The sequence below is a fragment of the Erithacus rubecula genome, assembly GCF_903797595.1.
Source record: "Erithacus rubecula genome assembly, chromosome: 20".
Classification (NCBI taxonomy): domain Eukaryota; kingdom Metazoa; phylum Chordata; class Aves; order Passeriformes; family Muscicapidae; genus Erithacus; species Erithacus rubecula.
In genome coordinates, this window is record NC_136672.1 from 11,488,357 (window position 1) to 11,509,536 (window position 21,180).

The 21,180-nt window shown below is 61.6% G+C and overlaps 3 protein-coding genes across 4 annotated transcripts; all 3 read left to right on the forward strand.

The window, feature by feature from the left end:
• The first annotated feature begins 838 nt into the window (after positions 1-838).
• On the forward strand, positions 839-9,932 carry HGS (hepatocyte growth factor-regulated tyrosine kinase substrate). The gene is given in 21 exon segments (XM_079323692.1): positions 839-1,161; positions 1,440-1,524; positions 1,805-1,880; positions 2,266-2,358; positions 4,130-4,253; positions 5,111-5,163; positions 5,463-5,531; positions 5,665-5,789; positions 6,001-6,079; positions 6,166-6,264; positions 6,459-6,554; positions 6,759-6,797; positions 6,880-7,023; positions 7,162-7,375; positions 7,560-7,732; positions 7,839-7,979; positions 8,057-8,286; positions 8,288-8,438; positions 8,684-8,800; positions 8,948-9,043; positions 9,134-9,932. Coding segments are annotated over 21 exon segments (2,583 nt in total). The 5' UTR covers positions 839-887; the 3' UTR covers positions 9,239-9,932.
• A 228-nt stretch (positions 9,933-10,160) lies between these two features.
• Positions 10,161-13,435, forward strand: MRPL12 (mitochondrial ribosomal protein L12). Its single transcript, XM_079323714.1, is given in 5 exon segments — positions 10,161-10,448; positions 10,450-10,479; positions 10,646-10,723; positions 10,810-10,944; positions 13,254-13,435. Coding segments are annotated over 5 exon segments (588 nt in total). The 5' UTR covers positions 10,161-10,220; the 3' UTR covers positions 13,371-13,435.
• Positions 13,436-14,220: 785 nt separating this feature from the next.
• SLC25A10 (solute carrier family 25 member 10) lies at positions 14,221-20,702 on the forward strand. Of its 2 annotated transcripts, XM_079323728.1 has the most exons (12): positions 14,221-14,478; positions 17,088-17,207; positions 17,294-17,408; positions 17,488-17,536; positions 17,813-17,854; positions 18,048-18,091; positions 18,577-18,647; positions 18,743-18,835; positions 19,062-19,139; positions 19,246-19,302; positions 19,726-19,862; positions 20,291-20,702. In XM_079323728.1, the coding sequence occupies exons 1-11, from the start codon at positions 14,389-14,391 to the stop codon at positions 19,825-19,827; spliced, it is 861 nt and encodes a 286-aa protein (XP_079179854.1). In that variant the 5' UTR covers positions 14,221-14,388; the 3' UTR covers positions 19,828-19,862; positions 20,291-20,702. The 2 variants fall into 2 exon arrangements, with proteins under 2 accessions (XP_079179854.1, XP_079179853.1); XM_079323727.1 differs by having other exon boundaries at positions 14,222-14,478; positions 19,726-20,702.
• Positions 20,703-21,180: the final 478 nt, after the last annotated feature.

The window sequence follows — 21,180 nt, forward strand, 5'->3', positions numbered from 1 at the left end:
AGCACCTCGGGCAGGCCGGTGCCGAGGCGGGCGCTGCTCTCCAGCAGCGAGATGGGCTGCGAGGCACAGCACAGCACGTCCTGCAGGCGGAACAGCGACTTCATCTCCACCAGGGACATGTAGCAGGGCAGGTCACTGCGGGAGGGGAGGGGGCAGCGTCAGCCAAGCACGGCGACTCCCGTGCCGGGCCAGCCCCGGCCCGGGGCACAGCTGCTGTAGCCGGCACCTCACCCCGGGGCACCCTGCTCACATCTTGTTGAAGAGCACCAGGACGGGCACGGAGGCGAGGGGCTCTGCCGAGAGCACCGAGAGCAGCTGGATGCAGGACGAGGAGACCTGGGCGGGGTTGGAGGCATCCACCACGAACTGGAGGGAAGAAGGGAAAGTGGGGTGCGGGTGTGCCAAGAGCAAGCCCGGGCCGGGCCGGGCACGGAGGAGGGAAATCCCACTACGGGGGGAAACCGAGGGGAGCGAGCGAGCCCGGCCCGTCCCCCCGGGACGGCTCCCGGCGCTGCTCACCAGCAGAGCGCTGCACTCGCTGTAGTAGCTGGGCCAGATGGGGCCCATGCAGCCGCCCAGCTCCCGCACCGTCACCTTCCGCGGCAGCCGCAGCTCCGTCAGGTTGGTGCCCACCTGCGCGACAGGCGCCCGGCTGCCGCGGCCGTGCCGGGACCGCGGCCGTGCCCACAGCCCCCCGGCCCCGCACCTACCGTGGGCAGCGTGGCCGGGGGCTCGCCCAGCTCCGCGCGCTCCTCGGTGCTCAGCTGTGCCTCGCGTTAAGGACACGGCGGCTCCGGGAACGGCCCGGGGGTGCGGTGCGCCCGGCCCGCCCCCCGCCAGCCCAGCCCGGCCCTCCCGCCTCCCCGCAGCCCCCGTGCCGCACGGATATGGCGCAGCCGCCGCACCAGCAGGCTCTTGCCGCCGCCCGCCGCCCCCAGCAGCAGCACCGTGGGCGGGGAGCGCCCCGCCGCCATGGCGGAGCCGCGCCGGAAGCGCCGCGCCCCCGGAAGCGGGGCCCGCCCCGGAAGCGGGCCCGCCCGGCGGAAGCCGGAAGCGGAAGCACCGCGCGGGGCGGGGAAGGGCCGGGCCGCAGCGATCGGCCGGGCCGGCGGCGGGCGGACACCATGGGGCGCGGCGGCGGCACCTTCGAGCGGCTCCTCGGTACCGGCGCGGCTCCCTCGGCGGGCGGGGCGGGAAGCGGGCCGCGGTCCGCAGCGCTCGGCCACGGGAGCGGGCGGGCCCGGAGCACGGCACCGCTTGGGCCGGGCCGGGCCGGGTGGCGGTGCCGCAGCCCGGCGCCGCCCGCGAGGAGCGGCAGCGGCGGGGCCGAGGTTACCGGGCTCCTGGGGGTGCCCGAGGGGGGGGTCGGAGCTGTCCGGTGGAACCGGGGCCGCGGGCGCAGCGCGGCTCACGGCGGCCCGCGGGTGCCCTCGTTGCAGATAAAGCCACGAGCCAGCTCCTGCTGGAGACAGACTGGGAATCCATCCTGCAGATCTGCGACATGATCCGGCAGGGAGACACGCAGTAAGTGCTGCCGGGCTCCCGGACATGCTGTGGGCACAGGGAAGGAGACCCGCGAGCATGGTGTCCCCTCGCTCGAGGGCACCAGCGGGGCTGTGCCTCCCGCCTTACCCTGGCCTCAAACTGAAGCTCGAGTGCGCTTGTTGCTTCCCGGTTTCACTCCGTGAATCGGGCAGCCCTGCTCTAGCTGTGCCCTGTGTGTCAGGCTGGGGGCTGGTGGGATGTCACAGCAGTGGGGTCTCCCCTCAGATCCTGAGAACGTGTTCCCTCTTCTCCCTCCCAGAGCGAAATACGCCGTCAATGCCATCAAGAAGAAAGTGAATGACAAGAATCCCCATGTGGCCCTGTATGCACTGGAGGTAAGAGCAGCTGCTGGGAGCACAGCAGGGGCTCTGGCTGCCTGCCTGCAGGCTGACAGCACGGAAACAGCCTCTTCCTGCCTGTGGCACAGAGGCTTTGGGCTCACCAGGCCAGGCCTCCATGCTCTAGTTCCATCCTGGCTTTGGAACAGGCAGGGCTGAGATGGGGGCTGCTCTCCCCAGGGTTTCCACAGAGCAGATGGCCCCCAGCCCCCTCAGCAGTGAAGGACAGCTGGCTCCCAGTGCAGGGAGGGGATTGATAGGGCCCCAACACGCCTCATTGCTTCAGTAGTGCCCCGTGTTCAGCCTGGAATGTCTGCTGGGACCCCCACAAGTGGCAGGGGAGGCAGGAAGCTGTTGGCTGATGTTCTCTTGGCCCTTGCAGGTCATGGAATCAGTAGTTAAAAACTGTGGCCAAACAGTCCATGACGAGGTGGCCAATAAACAGACCATGGAGGAGCTGAAGGAAATACTCAAGGTAAATTGATTTATTTTACTGGCATTTTTTTTCCTATGGAAAAGCAGCAGCAGCAGGAAGAAATGTGTGTGTTCTGTCTTGTGTCCACTTTGCCCTTTGGGTAAGGAGCAGAAGGGAAACTGGAAATGCACTTCAGAAAAGAGCAAAATATCATGTGGTGTGCAAGGGTGAGGGTAGGCAGTGAAGGAGGGCTTGTGGGAAGAGCAGAGGTTAGTCTGTGCTGGGGAAAGGCAGGAATGTGCTGCTGAGGCCTGGGCTTGCCATGGAAAATGCTCCTGGATGCAGCATTTGGGCTGGCACAGCAAAGGAAAACATGATGGCACCTGTACCAGGACCTGGGCAGTGGCAAGGTGAATTCCCTCTGGTGGGACACGGTGAGACACAGGCAGGTAAAGCAAGAAAGGAAAAACCAAGTGGAGCTGCCTCTGTGTCACTGCCATTCCATTGGCATGTGGAGTTGTTCTGGAGCTCTGCTGGATGTGACCATGGCTGCTGGCACTGACAAGTTGTTGTTACAAGCTGTCACCAGTCTGATGCCCCCTGGAGCTTTGTGTGTCTGGGGAATTCCATTCTAAACTTAAACATCCTGTCTGCAGCTCCCAGCTCAGAACCAGATGAGTTTATTAGCATCACACTGTTCCTTCCTTGCAGCTTCTGTCTTCCACCAGAAATAAACAATCAGGTGACCCAGATCTGTGGAGGACGAGCTGTGGCAGCCCTGTCACCTGGCACAGCAAGCAGGGTGTCTCCTGTCACCTCCTGTTAGGGCTGACTCGGTCTCCATGCAGGATCTTCTCCTGAGGCAGGACCACTGCCACAGCCTGGCAGGTGTGGTAGCACAGCTGCTCCAAGGGCTGAGGAGATCCAATCAGACCCAGGGGTTCTGTGGTTCTCTCAGTCCTTGCCTGCCTTAGGAGTTTCACAACTGCCCCGTTCTCCTCCCACACTTGGAGCTTTGCTGCTTGTGACCACCCTGTGAACACCCAGTGCTGGTAGAGCAGTCCAAGTTCTGATGAGGTTCAGGGCTGTAACATGTATGCAATGCAGGATTTTGCCAAATGTTCTGGAAGGTGGAGCTCCATGAATTGTCAGGAAGTGATGCTGTGTGGGCCAAGGTCTTGGCTCAAATCAGAGCTTGACAGTGCTGCTGTGCTTCCTGGGGATTTCTGGATTTCAGTCATGTGCATGTGATCACTTGGGCAGCTGATGACACAGCGGCTCTGGGGCTGGCTGAGGTCAAAACAGGCTTGCCAACTTTTCTCCAGTTCCTTGAAGTGTGATGCAGTTGTCCCTGGTGCAAAGGGCAGCTGTCTCAGCTGTCCTCATCATGTGTCACATCCTGAGATGCCTTTGAGTATTCCTGGAGTGGAGGTGCTGACACCCTGCAGGCCCCCCAGACTGTCAGTGGGCAGGCAGGGTGGGCTGTGCTGGGCTGGCCAGGGGCTCCCACCGTGTTCTGAGGGTTGCACGTGTGGCTCTGCTGAGGGCTTGGACAGAACTGCTGGGCATTGCTGTAAGCATCGAGGCCAGAGCTCTGTTCAGGTGGTCTGTGCTGCTCCAAGGACATTCTGTTGTTTGTACTGGAGGGGGCAGAGGGGCACTTGAGGGGTTTGTTGTCCTCGCTGCAGCTTTCTGACAGCTCTTGCCTCTTGGAGTACTCTGAAGTCTCTCTTTTCTGAGTGGTATTTCTGGCCTCTCTTCAGGCTGTTCACACATCCTTTGGGTTCCAGGCACACGTTCTCAGGTGTTCTTTCTGCCCCTTCCTGTGCAGAGGCAGGTGGAGAGCAGTGTCCGCAGTAAGATCCTGTACCTCATCCAGGCCTGGGCCCACGCCTTCCGCAACGAGCCCAAGTACAAGGTGGTGCAGGACACCTACCAGATAATGAAGGTTGAAGGTGAGGACTGTGGCCACAGGTGAGGGGACACCTGGTGGAGCAGCTCTGCTCTGCAGGAGCCTTGGCAGTTCTGTGCCTGATGGGAATAAAATCTGGTCTTGCAGCACTGAACTCTTCCTTAGTTCCCAATACCCAATGAACCCTTCAGGGTGACTAAATCCTGCTGCAGACATGGGATAGTCCAGTGGTCCCAGGACCAGAGCAGCCTTGCTCTGGGCTTCCAACCCAGCCAGTGCCTCAGGGCTGGCAGGGAGACCTGAAAAACAGGAGCTGCAACTCTTCTTGGGGAGACTGGCATCGAGTCATCATGTCCTCTGGGAGGGGTTTGCTGTGGAGCTGTTCCTTCCTCACAGGCTTTTGTTCCTGCTCTCAGGATGGGTCCACATTCCTATTGCTGGCACAGTGTTGGTGGGACATTTTCCCTTCTGTCCCAGGACAGCAGTGTCCACATCAAGGGCAGGGACATGCTGCTGCCTCTGCTTCCTTCTGTGCACCACAAGCTCTGCAGGCAGTGGCACAAGCTGGGAGGGTCAGTCCACCATCCTGATCTGGTCCTGCCAAACTCTGGCCCTTCAAGGGCTGAAACTCACAGCCCTGCCTGCTCATCTAGTGGGCTTTTTATCCCCCTCAGTTCAAAGTACTGAGAAATAATAAACCTTATCCAGAGGCCTGTGATGTCCCCTGTGGGTGTGTAAGAAAAACAATTGGGGATAGTCCTCAGACCAGGGCTGAGGGGAGTCTGAGGGAGGTGCTGGTCAAGACAAGAGGTGGTGCTGAGCTGGCACCTACAGCATGAGCTTGCAGGCACCTCCCTGCCAGAGCATTCCTCTCACAGCAGGGCTCCATTTCTCCTGCAGGTCACGTCTTCCCGGAGTTCAAGGAGAGCGATGCCATGTTCGCTGCAGAGAGGGTGAGCTCTGGTGGGGGGAGCAGCTGGGACTGTGGGACACACCTGCTTTCCCATCCCCTTCCTTCCAAACCTGCAGGTTTTACATCCCTCTGTTTTGTGAGGATTGGAGACCTTTCTGGGAGAGCTGAGCAGGGCCATCATTCAGGGAGTCAGAGCCATCATTCCTGGCCTTGCAGCAGCTTGGCAGGCTGGACATGGCAGCAGGGCATTGCTGAAGTGATTGCTGTGCAGACACTTCCCTAGCAAATACTGTACTGGCTAGGAAAGCCCTCCTTACACAATTTCCCTGACCCCTGCAGGCTCCAGACTGGGTGGATGCAGAGGAGTGCCACAGGTGCCGGGTGCAGTTTGGTGTTGTGACACGGAAGGTGGGTGCTGCTCTTGTGTGAGGTGTGCTGGGGTTCCTGCTGCTGGCAGGGAAATGGCAGCACTGTCTGGGTGATGGTGGCTAAAGGAGAAGGAATGTCTTGCCACCACACTCACGTCTCCTCTCCTTCACAGCACCACTGCCGGGCCTGCGGGCAGATCTTCTGTGGAAAATGCTCCTCCAAGTATTCCACCATCCCTAAGTTTGGGATTGAGAAGGAAGTGAGAGTCTGTGAGCCCTGCTATGAGCATCTCAACAAGTCAGTACCTTTTGTGATGGGTTTCTTTGCCTGTGACAGCTGGGACTTTGAGGGGGAAAACATGGTGTGGAACTAGCTCCCTGCAGAGCACAATGAGAGACTCCCAGGCTGTGCAGGCTGGGCTGGGCTCTCTTCCTGGGAGTGGGGCTGGCTGCTGGAGCATTGTGCAGAGAAGGGAGCACTCAGTCCACATTGTCACCTGTCTCTACAGGAAAACTGAGGGTAAAGCTGCTGCCACCTCTGAACTGCCCCCTGAGTACCTGACCAGCCCCCTCTCTCAGCAGTCCCAGGTGAGTGCCTGCCCCATGGTGTTCTGGTGATCCCAACCTGTTTGTTGATGCCAGTACTGATCACCTCCTCATCTTTCCACATCCAGCTGCCTCCAAAGCGTGATGAGACAGCTCTGCAAGAGGAAGAGGAGCTCCAGCTGGCTATTGCCTTGTCTCAGTCAGAGGCTGAGGAGAAGGAGAGAATGGTTGGTTTGCTGCTGGGATCTGGGAGGGGTCCTTGCTGTGCTGGGCCATTACAGAGCTCTGGCCATATCCTGGTGCGAACAAGGCACAATGCCTGTGGAATGAGAGGATGAAAGCACAGCCAGGCACAGTCTGTCTTGTGGTTGGTTTGGAGAAGCCTGGACTCTCTCTGAGTTGGGAATTTTCTCTTTTGCAGAGGCAGAAAACAACCTACTCCATGTACCCTAAGGCTGAGCCCACTCCTGTCACATCGTCGGCTCCCCCAGTCAGCACCCTCTACTCCCCACCTGTGGTATGTCCATGGCAGGACTTGGCTGGATACAAGCCACTTCCTGAGCCCAAATCTGCCCTGATTGTGTCCTATTCAATCCCCACACTGAGGGAAAAGATTTGCCCCGTTCAACCCCTTGCTCGTTCGCTGTGTTTTGAGAAAGAAGGTGTGTTCTCAGCCAGGATTTAGGTGTTGAACTGCATTTCTCCATTTGTCTCTTTGCAGAATTCCTCTGCTCCGTTGGCTGAGGACATTGACCCAGAGGTAAGCATCCTGGTCCTGCTAGTCTGCAGCACAGGCTTGCTCCTGCTGGGCAGTGGTGCTCATCTTCCTTCTCTTCTGGCAGCTGGCTCGGTACCTGAACCGCAACTACTGGGAGAAGAAGCAGGAGGAGGTTCGCAAGAGCCCCACACCGTCAGCACCCCTGTCCCTGGCAGAGCCGGCTGTGCAGCCTGGGGAGGCCCACCCTGCCCCTCTTGGGGTGGTTGAGGTAAGGCGGGGCCTGGGCCTGCATCTGGCACCCACCAGGGGACAAGAAGCACCTGACTGGGGCTCTGCAGGCTGGCTGCTGGCTCTTGGCACTGGGAGATCCCAGCTGACGGGCTGCCCCATTGTTCCTGCCTTCCAGCAGCAGTACCAGAACGGCGAGTCCGAGGAGAACCACGAGCAGTTCCTGAAGGCGCTGCAGAACGCAGTCACCACCTTCGTCAACCGCATGAAGAGCAACCACATGCGAGGCCGCAGCATCACCAACGACTCCGCCGTGCTGTCCCTCTTCCAGTCCATCAACAACATGCACCCGCAGCTGCTGGAGCTGCTCAACCAGCTGGACGAGCGCAGGCGTGCGTGGGGCCGGGGGAGCTGGGGCAGCTGCTGGCCCTGGGAGGGGCGGGCAGCAGCCAGGGCTTCCGCAGTGTCCGGGTTCAGCATTCCCCCGACAGTCTCGCTGGAGAGAAGCTCGTGTGGAGCGCAGGGCAGTCCCGGTGCTGCGTGCCACCTTGCTGAGGCTGTCCCTTCCCTCCCCAGTGTACTATGAAGGGCTGCAGGACAAGCTGGCGCAGATCCGGGATGCGCGCGGGGCTCTGAACGCGCTGCGGGAGGAGCACCAGGAGAAGCTGCGCCGCGCGGCCGAGGAGGCAGAGCGGCAGCGCCAGATCCAGCTGGCACAGAAGCTGGAGATCATGAGGCAGAAGAAGCAGGTGAGGCAGGGAAGCGTGGCCAGGGTGTTCCAGCACAGGGCTGGCTGCCCCGTAGGAGGGGTTGCGTGGGCTCGTGGCTCCTGGCCAGCACAGCCCTGTTCCACAGGAGTACCTGGAGATGCAGCGCCAGCTGGCCATCCAGCGGCTGCAGGAGCAGGAGAAGGAGAGGCAGCTGCGCCTGGAGCAGCAGAAGCAGACCATCCAGATGAGAGCTCAGATGCCAGCTTTCTCCCTGCCTTATGCCCAGGTACAGCTGCTGAGGTAGGCTCCCCCTGCCAGGTTCCAGGGACTGTGGCTTTCAGCTGGCTTTCCTTCTCCCACCAGCTCCAGGCCATGCCCGCAGCCAGCGGGGTGATCTACCAGCCCTCTGGGCCCACCAGCTTCCCCGGCACCTTCAGCCCAGCTGGCTCTGTGGAGGGCTCTCCCATGCACAGCGTGTACATGAACCAGGCTGCACAGGGGGGAACTGGCCCCTACTCTGCCATGCCCGGCACCGGTACGCTGGGCAGCTCAGCATCAGGGAGAGGGGTGAGCCCAAGGTGGGTGCTCCAACCTCTGCTCTCTCCGCCCAGATCCCAGCATGGTGAATGCCTACATGTACCAGCCGGGTGCCAGCAGCGGGCAGGGGCCTCAGCAGGGGCCGGCAGTGCCCACCACCACCCCTGCATATTCATCCTACCAGCCCACACCCACACAGGGCTACCAGGCAAGTGAGGCAGCGCAGCCTGCAGCCAACTGGGACAAGGGCTGGGGGTTCTGTGGGGCAGGGCAACGTACCCAAACTCAGCAGTGGGATCTCTGAGCAGGGGGGAGGATGGGGTGGTTGGTTCCAGATCTGCTGCTCTTGCTGTGGGAGGGGAGTGGAGTTAGATCCAGTGCTGGGCTCAAGGGCTTGTCTGGAGATGGGAGGCACTGCTGCCTGCAGCACCTCTCACCAGCCTCTCCCTGCAGACTGCAGCCTCACAGTCGCAGAGCATCCCAGCCATCTCCCAGGCACCCCAGTCGGGCACCATGGGCTACATGGGCAACCAGTCTGTCTCCATGGGCTACCAGCCCTACAGCATGCAGGTGAGAGCTCCCTGGGTGAACAAGGCTGGGCTCCAGCCCATGGAGCCGTGCTGGGGGAGGTCTGGTGGAGGTGGGGGGCAGTCACCACTGCCCTGTGGGTACTGCGTGTGCCCAGCCCCTCTGACACTCACCCCCTTGTTCCCTCAGGGCCTCATGTCTGCCCTGCCAGGCCAGGACACAGCTTTGAGCAGCCTGCCAGCCCAGCAGTCCTACCTGCCTGGGCAGCAGCCCCTCTACCAACAGGTGAGTGCCACCATCCCGGGGGGTCAGGACACGGTGGGGCACGTGTGCTAAGGAGGCCACACGCTAACAAAGCTGTTCCCTCTGCTCCAGGTGGCCCCAGCTGGGGGGCCCCCCCAGCAGCAGCCCCCAGCAGCGGCTGCCCCCGGGCAGCAGCCCCCGGGCAGCGGCGAGGCCCAGCTCATCTCGTTTGACTGATGGCAGCCACGGGGCACAGGGCCCGCAGCGTCCCGTGGCTCCAGTGTAACACTACTCTTCATCCGAAATCACTCTGTGCTTCGACTCCTCGTCCTGCCCCCGTGCCCCAGGGCCGTGGGGGGCTCCTGCTGCCGGCTCTGGGGCCCAAAGGGCAGGGGTGCAGCCCCCCTGCCGCCCGGGGCAGCGCTCCCTGCCTCTCCCCCCGGGGCAGCCGGCCGGCGGGGCGCTCGCCCTGCCCCTGTCGTTGCCCCGGGGCTCCAGCCCCGCCCGGTCCCCGGTGCCAGCTCTGCCCCGTCCCCGCTGAGCCCCGGGGCCGCTCGCCGGGCCGGGCTCGTCCCGTCTCCCCTGGCGGAGACCGAGCGCTGTCGGTGACAATAAAGTGTTGGAACCAGCTGCGCTCTCGAGTGCTGCGCGGGGCGGGCAGATGGTGGCCGAGGGCTGGCAGCAGCTCGGGGTGCAGCGCCCTTCACACTTACCCGCAGTACTGGCCAGCTTCAGCCCCAGTGGAGCTTTGGCCACATACATTTCCTTCCTACACTGTCTACAATGTTTCTATGCTGTAGATGCATAAAAATCATTAAGCTTTATGGAGCATTAGAATGAATTACTGCAGTTAGGGAAAGTAAAAGAATGACAAGGCTTTCAGACTTTATTTTTGTTTCTTTCAATTTACACTCACTATGCTTCAATTTTACCATTAACCATGGTGTACAATGTAGAAATATAACCATTCTCCTTCCAAACATTCAGGAGAGGGAAGTGATTTCTGTTCCTTCAGGCATGAAATTTACTCTACTCTCATTTGGAAATGATGAATAGCAGTGCATTTATTTTGATTGATACGCCTTTCTGCGGGCCCGGTTTTGCCTACATCTCCCGTGGCGCACCGCTTCGCTGTCGCTCCGTCGCGATTGGCTGCGGGGCGGCGCGGGGCGCGCCGGGAGCGCGGGCGGAGCGGAGCGCTCGGTGTCCTGGGGCCGCCATGCTGCCCGCCGCGCTGCCCGCCGCCCGCCGGGCGCTGCTCGCGCTGCCGCCGCTGCCGCTGCCGCGCCTCGCGCTCCGCGCGCTCCCCGCCGGGCTGCGGGCGCTCGGCACCGGCCCCGCGCGGCGCTCGGAGGCGCTGGCCGGGGCGCCGCTGGACACGGCCGCCAAGGAGTACTCGCCCAAGGTGCAGCAGCTGGTGCGGGACATCGCGGGGCTGACGCTGCTGGGAGGTGGCCGATCTGAACGCGCTGCTCAAGGTGGGGTGCGGGGGGCGGGCCCGGCTCGGCCCGGCTCGGCTCGGCTCGGCTTGCCCCGGCCCGGCTCGGCTCGGCTCGGCTCGGCTCGGCTCGGCTCGGCCCGGCCCGGCCCGGCCCGGCCGCGTGCGCCGCCTGACCGGCGCCGGTGCCGCTGCTCTTCCCGCAGGAGACGCTGAAGATCCCGGACGCGGCGGTGGTGCCCGCGGCCGCCGCCTCCCAGCTGCCGGCGCAGGCGGCTCCGCAGGTACCGGGGGCTCCGGGCGGGGCGGGAGCGGGGCCGGCGGGCGAGGGGCGAACCGCGGGGCTTCACCGCGCTGCGGCTGCTTCCAGGAGGAGGAGGAGGTGGTCCCGCTCAAGAAAGAGAAAACTCATTTCACCGTCCGGCTGACGGAGATGAAGGCCACTGACAAGGTGAAGCTGATCAAGGAGGTGAAGAACTTCGTGCCGGGAGTGAACCTCGTGCAGGTGAGGAGTGCTGCCCCAGGCTCTGCTGGGCTGCCCCCGGTTCGGCAGCCTCGGCTCTCTGTGCAAAGGGAGCCTGGGTTTGTGCTTCCAGAAGCACAGTCTGCCTGTGTGCGGCTCAGCGCAGAGATGTGGGAACAGGATTTGCTTTGCACCTTTGGCATTTTCCCTTGTCAGAAGCAGGGGGATGAAGGAGGGGGCTCAGAGCAAAGGACTCCCAGATGTCCGTGCCAGCCTCAGCTTCTCCAAACCTTAGAGCTGCTGGGAGCTTTCTTGCAGAGCTCAGGAGTAGCCAGCATTCCTTGCTACAGCTGGGTTTGGCTTGCCTTTCCCAAAGCCAGTGTATTTCTGAACTTAAATGAGTTAATTTACACATCTTGCGATCCAGACTTCCAACCCTTTTCAGGGCCCTTCATTTTATAGGTGATGCTGGTTCTTTCCTTGGAGATGGGCCTCAGCCCTTGGCCTGGGACGTGGGCTCAGCATGTTGGGTGATGAAGCTGCTACTGCTGAAGCACCTAATGTGCTGTGCTTCACAGGGTGATGCTTTCATGTCACTTTCCAGTATTCCAGCTGCAGCATTGAGCATTGCAGTGTCTGCTCCTGTTGTAGCCCAGGAGAGCAGAAGTGTTTGCAGATAATCTTCTGACCCATTCTTATTGCTGCATTACAAAGCCAGCAGAGAAAGTCAGTGGCACAGGTATAAGTTTGGCTGTCCTGTGAGGATAATTACCTGACTGTCAGTGTGGTTCCTCTGGAAGTTGTTCATCTATTATCAGTCCCAAGCAAACATGAAAATACCAAATCCTGTAATGGACACAATCAGCAGATATCAGATATCAGCTGGAGAGCTGATGCTAACTGAGCTTGGCTTTGCATGTGACACCTGCTGGATGAGCTGTTCCTAGGTGCCAGTTATTGCAGGCAAACTCAAGGCTGATGTACCCAAGGCTGGCATGTCAGGTGGAACACACACACAACACAAACATTATGGCGATTCTACCTGCAGAGGTTGTGTTCAAAGTGGAGCCAAAGCCCTTTTATTGTAAATTTTACTGCCATCCAGTCAAGGTGCTTTTTACGAGGTTTGTGGGGGGATCTGCCCGTGGCCTGTAGGGCTGATGATAGTATGGAGGGGAGCACATACAGTGATTACCTTGGGCACTGTGGGGACCCAAACATCAGTCCTGTGGCAACAACTGCGTGATGAGACAGGTGATGATCAGCACACAGCAGAGCAAGGCTGGCTGCACCTCAGGAGGCTCGTTGGGAGCTGCCCAGCAGATGTTTGCCCTCTGTCACCAGCAGCCCTGGCCTCTAGCTGCACTGGGAGCATGCTGCCTCTGCCCCATGGCTGCTGCTACATGGCTCCCACTTGGCTTGGGCTCTGCTCTTCTTCCCACTGAGCACCAGGAACAGCTGCTTCTCTTAACCAGGGCTGCTTTATAACGGAGTCACACCTTGCTGAGCAGAGTTTAGAAATCAATAACCTATGTTGTGTTGCCTGTCCTCATTGCAGTGAGCCTGAACAGGCTCCTGGCCAAATCCTGTCCTGGTGAGCAAAGGCATTCCTGCCCCACCGACCACTGCACACATTATCTGTGCCTTCTAACCCCAGCCAAAAAAACACATTTTTCTGCCAGCACAGTGACCAGTCCAGTGGGTGCTAACCCCCTGGAGTGCTGTGGCAGAGAGCTGCTGTGTGAGAGCAGCAGGGGCTTGTTCCCCTGGGATCACTTCCTTCTCTACAGCAGCACTGCAGTAAATTCTTTAAATTAGCTCAACAGTTTTTCAGCTTGCCTTAAGTATTGCAGTGCTGCTTAGTACCGGTAGTTTTGCTTTAAAAGTCCCTAAAATGTCAAAATACGGTGTTGTTAAGCAGTCTGTGCTGGAGCTCTGTTCTAGCCAGTGCAGCTGTGTCCAAACCCTGCCCTGGCCTCGCCTCCTGCTGGTACAAGAATGTGAACAAAAACATTGTCAGTGAGCAGAGCCAGCCCAGTGCCTCAGCAGGTCCCTGCACGGGGCTCTGCCTGCACCCACACCTGTGCAGGCGGGCTGCACACCTGGGAGCGCCGGGCACAAGGTGGGAGAGTTCAAGAGCAGTGAATCACAGGAAAGGTTTCCCAGCAGACATGTCAGCACTCGGGGTCAGGTTTGGCTGCCTCTGGCGGATGGTCAAGCGTGGGTCTCGGGGTTTGTGCTGGTCAGTGAGTTTCCATGGTTGGCTTAAGCAGAGGTCAGGATCATGGCTCTAAATCCAATAATCCAGTTAGTGAAAGCCTGTTTACAAGCTTGTACTTTGTCCCTCTCAGGCAAAGAAGCTGGTGGAGTCCCTTCCGCAGGAGATCAAGGCGAATGCCTCCAAGGAGGAAGCAGAGAAGATCAAAGCAGCGCTGGAGGCAGCAGGAGGGACTGTTGTTCTGGAGTAGTCCCACCGTGGAGAGACTGGTGCTGCAGCTGCTGCCCGGCCGGGCTCCGGACCCTTCCGAGCGCGCGGCCCAGCGGAGCCCGCTCCGGGGAATGCCGTGTGCTTTGGTGGAGCTGCTGCTTCCACACCACCATGAACTCTACCTTATAAATATCCAAAAACAACTGTCCAACGATGCCTCTTTATCAAGTGCCGATTATCCCCGTGCTCCCCATTTCATGAATCAGAATGGTTCAGGGTGGCAGTGACCTTGAAAGATCATCTCCTTCCAGCCCCTTGCTACGGCCAGGGACACATTCCGCTAGGCGAGGTTGCTCCAAGCCCGGTCCAGCCTGGCCTTGAACACTTCCAGGGATGGGGCAGCCACAGCTTCTCTTCACAGCAGCCTGTGCCAGGGCCTCACCACCCTCACAGCCAAAAATTTCCCAATATCTAATCTCAACCTACTCCAAGTTTGAAGCCGTTCCCCATTGTCCTGCCACTGCGTGCTCTCGTAAATAGTCTCTCTCCATCTTTCTTGTAGGCTCCCTTCAGGTACTGGAAGGTGGTCCCAGCGCAGCAGCCAGCTCCTTTCACTGCCTTTTGCTGATGGTGTCACCTCTGTTAATTGCTAATGAGAAGAACACACTTCCACAGGTTGTGGAGATGCGTGCAGGGTGGGACAGGGTATTGTGGAGCCGCTGATTGTCCATGTGCTCAGTGTGTGCCCGCTGGTAACGCTGCCGTTTGTACCTGCGCCTCCCCCGCTTCCCTCCGCGCGTTACCGATGGCTTCACCTCCCCGCTAATTAATCCCCGTTAATTATTAACGGGAGGAGCCACGTCCCCGGGCCGGAAAGGGGGATGTGTGGGGTGGCACCGAGCATTCCGGAGCCAGGGGTTGCCGCGTTCGCCGCAGGCTCGGGGATGCGAGCCCCGGGCCCGCCCCACCCCCTTCCGGTACCGGGAGGGGGCGTGGCTTAACGGGAGGGGCGTGGTTTGGTGCCGGTGAGGGCGTGGCTTGTGGCAGAAGCGGCGCCCATGGCGGAGGAGCGCGTTTCGCGCTGGTACTTCGGCGGCCTCGCCTCGTCCGGGGCCGCCTGCTGCACCCACCCCTTGGACCTGCTGAAGGTGACGGGGGGACACGGCGGGGCGGCGTGCGGCGCTGCGGGGGATGGCGGCGGCGCGGGGCGGCGGGAGGGGATGCGGGACGGTTGGGGAGGCTGGTAGCCGTGAGGGGACGGTTATGGGGGCTGGTCGGGGGGACGGGTGTGGGGGTTGGCGGTGGTTGGGAGGGCTCCCGAGGGCTGGGAGAGGAGGGCGAGGAGGTCAGGGGGAGCTGGACTGGCTGTGGGGGTCTGCAGAGTCTGCGGTGGAGCGAGGGGCAGGTGTGAGGGTCCCGGAGCGGCTGCGGGACCGGCTGTGTGGGGAGCGGCTGTGAGGGTCCCGGAGCGGCTTGGAGGGGACGAGGAACGGCTTGGGGGGGACTCGAAGTGACTGAGGGAGTCCCGGAGCGGCTGCGAGGGGATGAAGAGCTGCTCCGAGGATCCGGAGCAACTGAAGGACCGGGGAACGACTGCCAGAGGAGGGGAGAGGGTGGCTGTGAGGGTCCTGGAGCAACTTTGAGGGGATGGGGAGCTGCTCTGGGGTTCTGGGAAGCAGGTCTGAGGGTCCTGGAATGGTTGTGAAGGGATAGGGAATGGCTATGAGGGTCCCAGAGCAGCTGAGTGAGCTGGAGGGCAGCATCGAGGTGTGGGGAAACAGCTGCTGGGGTCGGTTCTGATGAGCAGATCCGTGGCTGAGGGGTCACAAGAGCCAGCCCGGCCGTGGGTGGGTGCGTGGCCGAGGGCTATGGGGGAGCTCGGGGGTGCCAGCTGCAGGAGCTGTGGAGGGTGCCTGGCCAGCCCTGCCTGGACACAGCAGCGGCTCTGGGGCCGGCGGTGTTGGACGCTGGCCCACTGGGCTCCGCGCCCCGCGGCCAAGATGTCACCTAGGCGCCGCGGCTGACCTGGCACGGCCGTGCCGCACAAAGGGCGCCGCGCGCGGCCCGCGCTGCCAGCGCCGCGGTGGGCAAATGCCAGCGCTGCCGGAGCCTGCCAGCGCCGCGGGCTGGGCGAGGGAAAGGCGGCCCAGGACAGCGCCTGCCCTTCCAGGGCCGTGCTGTGGGTGAGGCCGGGACAGACTGCCCCTTTCCACCCCACAGCACGGAGCGAGAGGAAGATGTTCCGGGCACGGGCCCAAGAGGGGAGCCAGCCCTGGCAGGGCAATGCCACCTCCCCAAGTGCTCAGCCTGTTGCCGTGTCCAGCTGGACCTGTCTGACCAGTGGAGGTGGCTGCCAGCCCGTGGGACTTGTGTGGGATGCCCTGGCATGGTGCTAAGAAGGGGAATTAGTCTGGCACCTGCCTCTAAGTCTGTCTCCGAGCCAGCGTGCTGGCTGTGACGTTTGGGCTGCATCCCTGTGCTGTCCTGTGTGGATGTGCAGCCCCTGCATTCTTGCAGTTGCGAGCAGCACAGCCTAGCCAGCTGTTTTTTGCCAGGGGATGCACGCCTGATTATTGAATACAGAGCTGCCTTTGACCAAAAGTTCCCCCGCAGCAGAAGCTGGTGCCAGGCCTGGGGAGGCACAAAAGGCCTCAGGGTCTGGCCGTGCAGGGGACGAAGGGCACTTCCACTGCACCTCTGGACTTTGGCCCCAGTGAGAGGCTCTGGCCAGCATGCAGAGTGCTTGTGCCCTTAGGCCAGCTCTGTGCAGCCGCTGGCTGCCCACGGGCTGCCAGTCCTGCGGTGACCAGCAGTGACCACAGCCTGGCCGGCCCAGCCCATCCCATGCCTGCCTGCCTGCCCTTCCTGCAGACCTGGGACTGCAGCCACTGGACCGTGTCCCTGCAGGCTCTGCCTGCCCTGTCCGCTTCATCTGCCTCAGGCTGTGAACAGCCACAAGCTCTGCTCCCTGACATCCAAAATGCACCTGTGGAGGTTGCAAGCAGGCCCCTGCACCCCTGCTGCTGTCCCATATGGGAGACAGTGGCTGTTCCCAGCATCCTGCAGTGCATCCCATGACCCTGCTGTGTCACAGCTTCTGTAGCGGGAGCTGGGTCTGATCTCCTGACAGCAGCCCTTTGCTCTCCTTATCTCCCAGGGCCTTTGCCCCACACGTGGTGTCCACAGTGCTCAGAGCATGCTCCAGCATCAGGCCACTCGGCTTCCCCGTCCCAGCCAGCCTCCGTGCCTGTTGCCCCTGGTGATGGTGAAGCTGCTACAGGCATGAAGGGGAGAGCCTGGCCAGCTGTGGGGTTCTCTTCCTGCCCATGTGATTCCTGCGCTGGGGAGGAGGGGAAGTGGGTCTGCAGGCCTGCTGCATTGCATGGCCATGATTTCAGCAGCCCAGCTGCATCCTTTGAGCAAACCCACACCGTGCGCTGGCTCGCTCACGTCCTGCTGGATGCACACACACCTTCTACCCTGAGGTGGCCCGGAAGAGCAGGTGCCACCCTTCACCTTGGGGCTGCCTGTTGAGGGCAGGGCCTGGGAGGTGCTGCAGGCAGGTACCTGGCCTGGGCACTCCTCTGTCCCTCACTGCCTCCACCCCTCTGGTGCCATGCTGGGCCATTCTGCTGTGGAGCGTCCAGAGCTGTTGCAAGTGCTGTTAACCTGACAGGTGCTCAATCCACAGCTGTTCCATGCAATTCTGTCCCTGCCCAGCCCAGTGCTGGGCTGACGCCGCTGCCCTCTGCCCCAGGTCCACCTGCAGACGCAGCAGGAGGTGAAGATGAGGATGACGGGGATGGCGATGCACGTGATCCGCACCGACGGCTTCCTGGCCCTGTACAACGGGCTGAGCGCCTCCCTGTGCCGGCAGGTGAGTGCTGGAGCTCCTGCAGCCCGTGCTGAACGCAGGCGCTGCCCTGTGCCAGGGACACGGCCGCTCATTTCCCCCTCATCCAGATGACGTATTCCTTGACTCGCTTTGGCATCTACGAGAGCGCGAAGAAACACCTGGGCCAGGGCGGCCAGGGCCCTCCCCCCTTCTACCAGAAAGTGCTCGTGGCTGCAGGAGGAGGTGAGCCAGGCAGTGGGGCCCTTGGCTCTGCCTTCCTCAGGGTGGATAAACCCCTGACCCAACACTGCTTTGGCCACAGGTTTGGCTGGCGGGTTTGTGGGGACCCCCGCGGACATGGTGAACGTCAGGTCAGTTCTGCCTGCGCGACCAGGGCTTTTGACCTGTGCATGATGGCATTTGGGGTGGTGGGTGGAGCCGGGGTGCTCCCGACATCTCTCCTGGCCAGCCTGCCCCGTGGTCAGTGAGCCGGGAGCTGTTCTGCCTTTGGTGACAGCATCCAGCCTTATGTGACCCTCAGGGGGAGTGGGACGGAGGGCGACTTTCTTGGCCCTTTGTGAACGGGCAGCGCAACTCCACTGCCCTGTGCTGGGGTCCCCGCTCACCTGCGGTGCTCTGCCTTGTAGGATGCAGAACGACATGAAGCAGCCGCCGGCTCAGCGGCGCAAGTGAGTGAGGGGCAGGGCGGGGGGCGCTGGGGCGGGGGGAGGCTGGAGGGGCCGTTCCGTGGGACCGGCGCTGCCGGGGCCGCGCGGGGGCAGCACCGCACCGGCGGCGGAGGGGTCCGGACGGGCCGCGCCCCACCGGCCGCCGTGCTGGGGAGCCTCGGGCCCTGACCCCTTCCCCTCTCGCTCCTTCCAGTTATGCCCATGCCCTGGATGGCATGTACCGTGTCCTCCGGGAAGGTGAGGCTGTGCCAGCCGCGTGGGTGAGCCTGCTCCGGTATCCTAGCAGGTGCCGGGTCAGGGCTTACCCTGGAAGTTTGCTCAGCCGGGGAAGGGAGAGGGGCCGGGGGATGCCCTTGGGGCTGGGAGAATCCACGGGAGTGCGGGTCTAGCATCTCCACATCGTCTGGCTGGGGCAGGGGCTGGGCAAGGTGTGGAAGGGCCTGGCAGCCTGCACATACTTGGTGGGAAAGGGTGACCTGCTGGGAGCTGCAACAGAAAGCACAGGAGGGTGGAGCAGGTGGAACAGAGGATGAGCAGAGGCAGGGAGGAAGTCACACTCTTTGGAAGGACTCTCTACTCCTTCCCCCTGTTTGCTGTGGTGTGCTTCAAGCAGGGCTGTGTGAGGAGTTGGGGATACAGACTGGGAATGGAAGGAGGCTCCCGGGGTAATGGAATGTGAGTGATGGCAGAGAACTGTGCTGATCAAATGCGTCTGTCCACAGAGGGTGTGAAGAAACTCTTTTCAGGAGCATCGGTGGCATCAGCCCGTGGGGCCCTTGTTACTATTGGGCAGGTAGGAGAGCTCTGCTGGGCACTAGGTGACCTGGATAGGGTCTCTGGTGTGGCAAGGAAGGGGGAACACGTCACTGATTCACCGTATCTCTGCAGCTTTCCTGTTATGACCAGGCCAAGCAGCTGGTTCTTTCAACTGGATTGCTGTCAGACAATGTCTTCACTCATTTCCTGTCCAGCTTCATCGCTGTGAGTAGGGCTGGGGTCCAGGGGCCAGAACTGGGGCTGGGCTTGCCTGCAGCCAGGTTCAGAGTGTCAGGTTGGGGCTGCCAGAGCTGCTACTCTGGGCTCAGTGGAGCAGGGTTTGGCACAGCTGGGCACAGCAGCTCCAGGAAGCTCCTGGCCTGAGGTTGGGTCCCAGTGTGGCTCCAAGTCTCTCCAGTTGCTGGCATGGAGGTCTCCTGACTCTCTGCAGGGCCTGTGTGCCACATTCCTGTGCCAGCCCCTGGATGTGCTCAAGACCCGCCTCATGAACTCCCACGGAGAGTACCAGGTGAGTGGCCACCTTGCCCACCCTGCTGCTGCCTGTCCTCCTGTCTCTGTGTGCCAGCTTCTGCCTCCCAGCCCCTCCCACCTCATCTCTCACCCTCTCACTCCAGGGTGTCGCCCACTGTGCCATGGAAACTGCCAAGCTCGGCCCGCTTGCCTTCTACAAGGTACCTGTCTGGGGGTGCATGGGGTGGCCCAGGCTGGGCTGAGCTGGGAGCAGAGGCTGTGGTGCACAACAGTCCTGGGGCAGGGCACCTTCCAGGCTCTGCTGTGGCAGCCCAGCTGCTCCCTGCATCAGGCCTTTTGTCTGCCCAGCCCAGGCTTGGCCCCGAGGTACTGCAAGCCCTGGTCTCCATGGGACTCAGCCTGGGCCCTGCTGCACACCAACAGCAGTGCAAGTGCCAGAGGAGTCAGCACGTGCTGCTGGGCCCTGTGTGCACCGTGGTGGCCATGGTGTGACAGCACCTGCTCCTCAGCCCGGCCAGTGCTGGCCCACAACTGCCCACTCGTGCTGCCACCAGCCTTGGGCTGCTGGGACAAGCAGTGGCAGGCACACCCTGACTCTTCCCCTTCCTGCTGTCTCCTTCCAGGGCTTTGTTCCTGCTGCTGTCCGGCTCGTTCCTCAGACTGTTCTCACCTTCATCTTCCTGGAGCAGCTGCGCAAAAATTTTGGGATCAAAGTGACCACCTGAGTCCGAGGGACCGGACCCTGCCTTGCCCCAGGGGGGTGAGCGTGTGGGTCACCCCCAAGATCCCAGAACCCCTCTCTGCTCTCTGGGTCCAGTACCATTCCCCCTCCTCTCAACTCTACTCCTGTGCCTTGCCAGCAGCTGTGGCCAACCCTCTTTTTGCAAACTCACTTCTCACCCCCATTCACAGCATCTCCACCTCTTCATTACTGCTTCTGTGGGTTTTTGGGTGGTTTCTGTCTTCCCACTTCTGTATTGGCTTGGAGTTCTGTCCTTGCCCCCCCCCCAGCCTTGTCCCTGATGTGCCCCAGAAGCAGGACTGTGCTGTCTCAGGGAGTAGGGAGATCAGATGCCTAGCCCTGTACCTCATCACAGAGCCCATGGGGCTGAGGGGGCTGCTGACCCTGCAGCAGTGTGTGTGAGGCCCAGTCCTCCCTCTGCCTTTAGTCCCCGTGCTCTTCCCTAGCCCCAGAACAGCCTGGACCTCCTGCCCTGCTCCTGGCCTCCCACCCTCTGCTTCTGCTTGGCCAAAACTCCTCAGCACCGCTGGCTGCTGGGCTCTTCAGGGATTGTGCCTCATACCATTGATGGTGGGGAACATGGCCTTGCTCTGGCAGGGCCTGGTAACGCCTGCTTGGGGACCCAGTACTCACTCACCACAGTGCACCGACCCCACACGGATCCAGCCTCTGTGAGGGCATCCCCACCACCACTCTGCAGCCTCACTCACCTTGGGGCTGGGCAGACCCCACCCCACACTGCCCAGGGGTGCTGTGAGCACCAGCCCCTCCACTAGGTGCACCCTGTGTGTGCTGGCCCCAAGGAATCTAAGAACTGGAATATGAGACCTTGATGTATAATAAAGAGTGATGGTGGCACAGGGCCTGCTGTCCTGTTAGGAGAGGAGAGAAGCTGCACCCCCTTTTCATGGCTGAGGGCACAGGCTGCAAGCTGAGCCCCTGAGAGCTGGGAGAGGGTAGCAAGGCTTGGCCTCTGCACCATGCCAAGCGGGGTCTTCACCCCGCTCTGTGGCCAGCACCCCTGGCCCTGTGTGCAGGGGGCAGTGGGCAGGCTCCAGTGCCAGCCTGCTCCCAGCCCTGCCCGCTCTCAGCTGGGCAGCAGCTCAGGGCAGGCCTGTGCCAAGGGCGCCCGCCACCTCTGCGGGAGCTGCCTCCTGGATGTGACACTAATTGGGCTCCAGCAGCCTCAGCAGAGGCAGACTGGCACAGCAGAGCAGTGAAAGCTCGTCACCTTAACAAGGCCTAATGATGCTGACTGGCATCCCCGCTCTGGGCTGATGCCCAGCCGCAGCAGAGGCCACGGGCAGGTGAGCGCCAGAGAGCTGGGCCCTCTCCT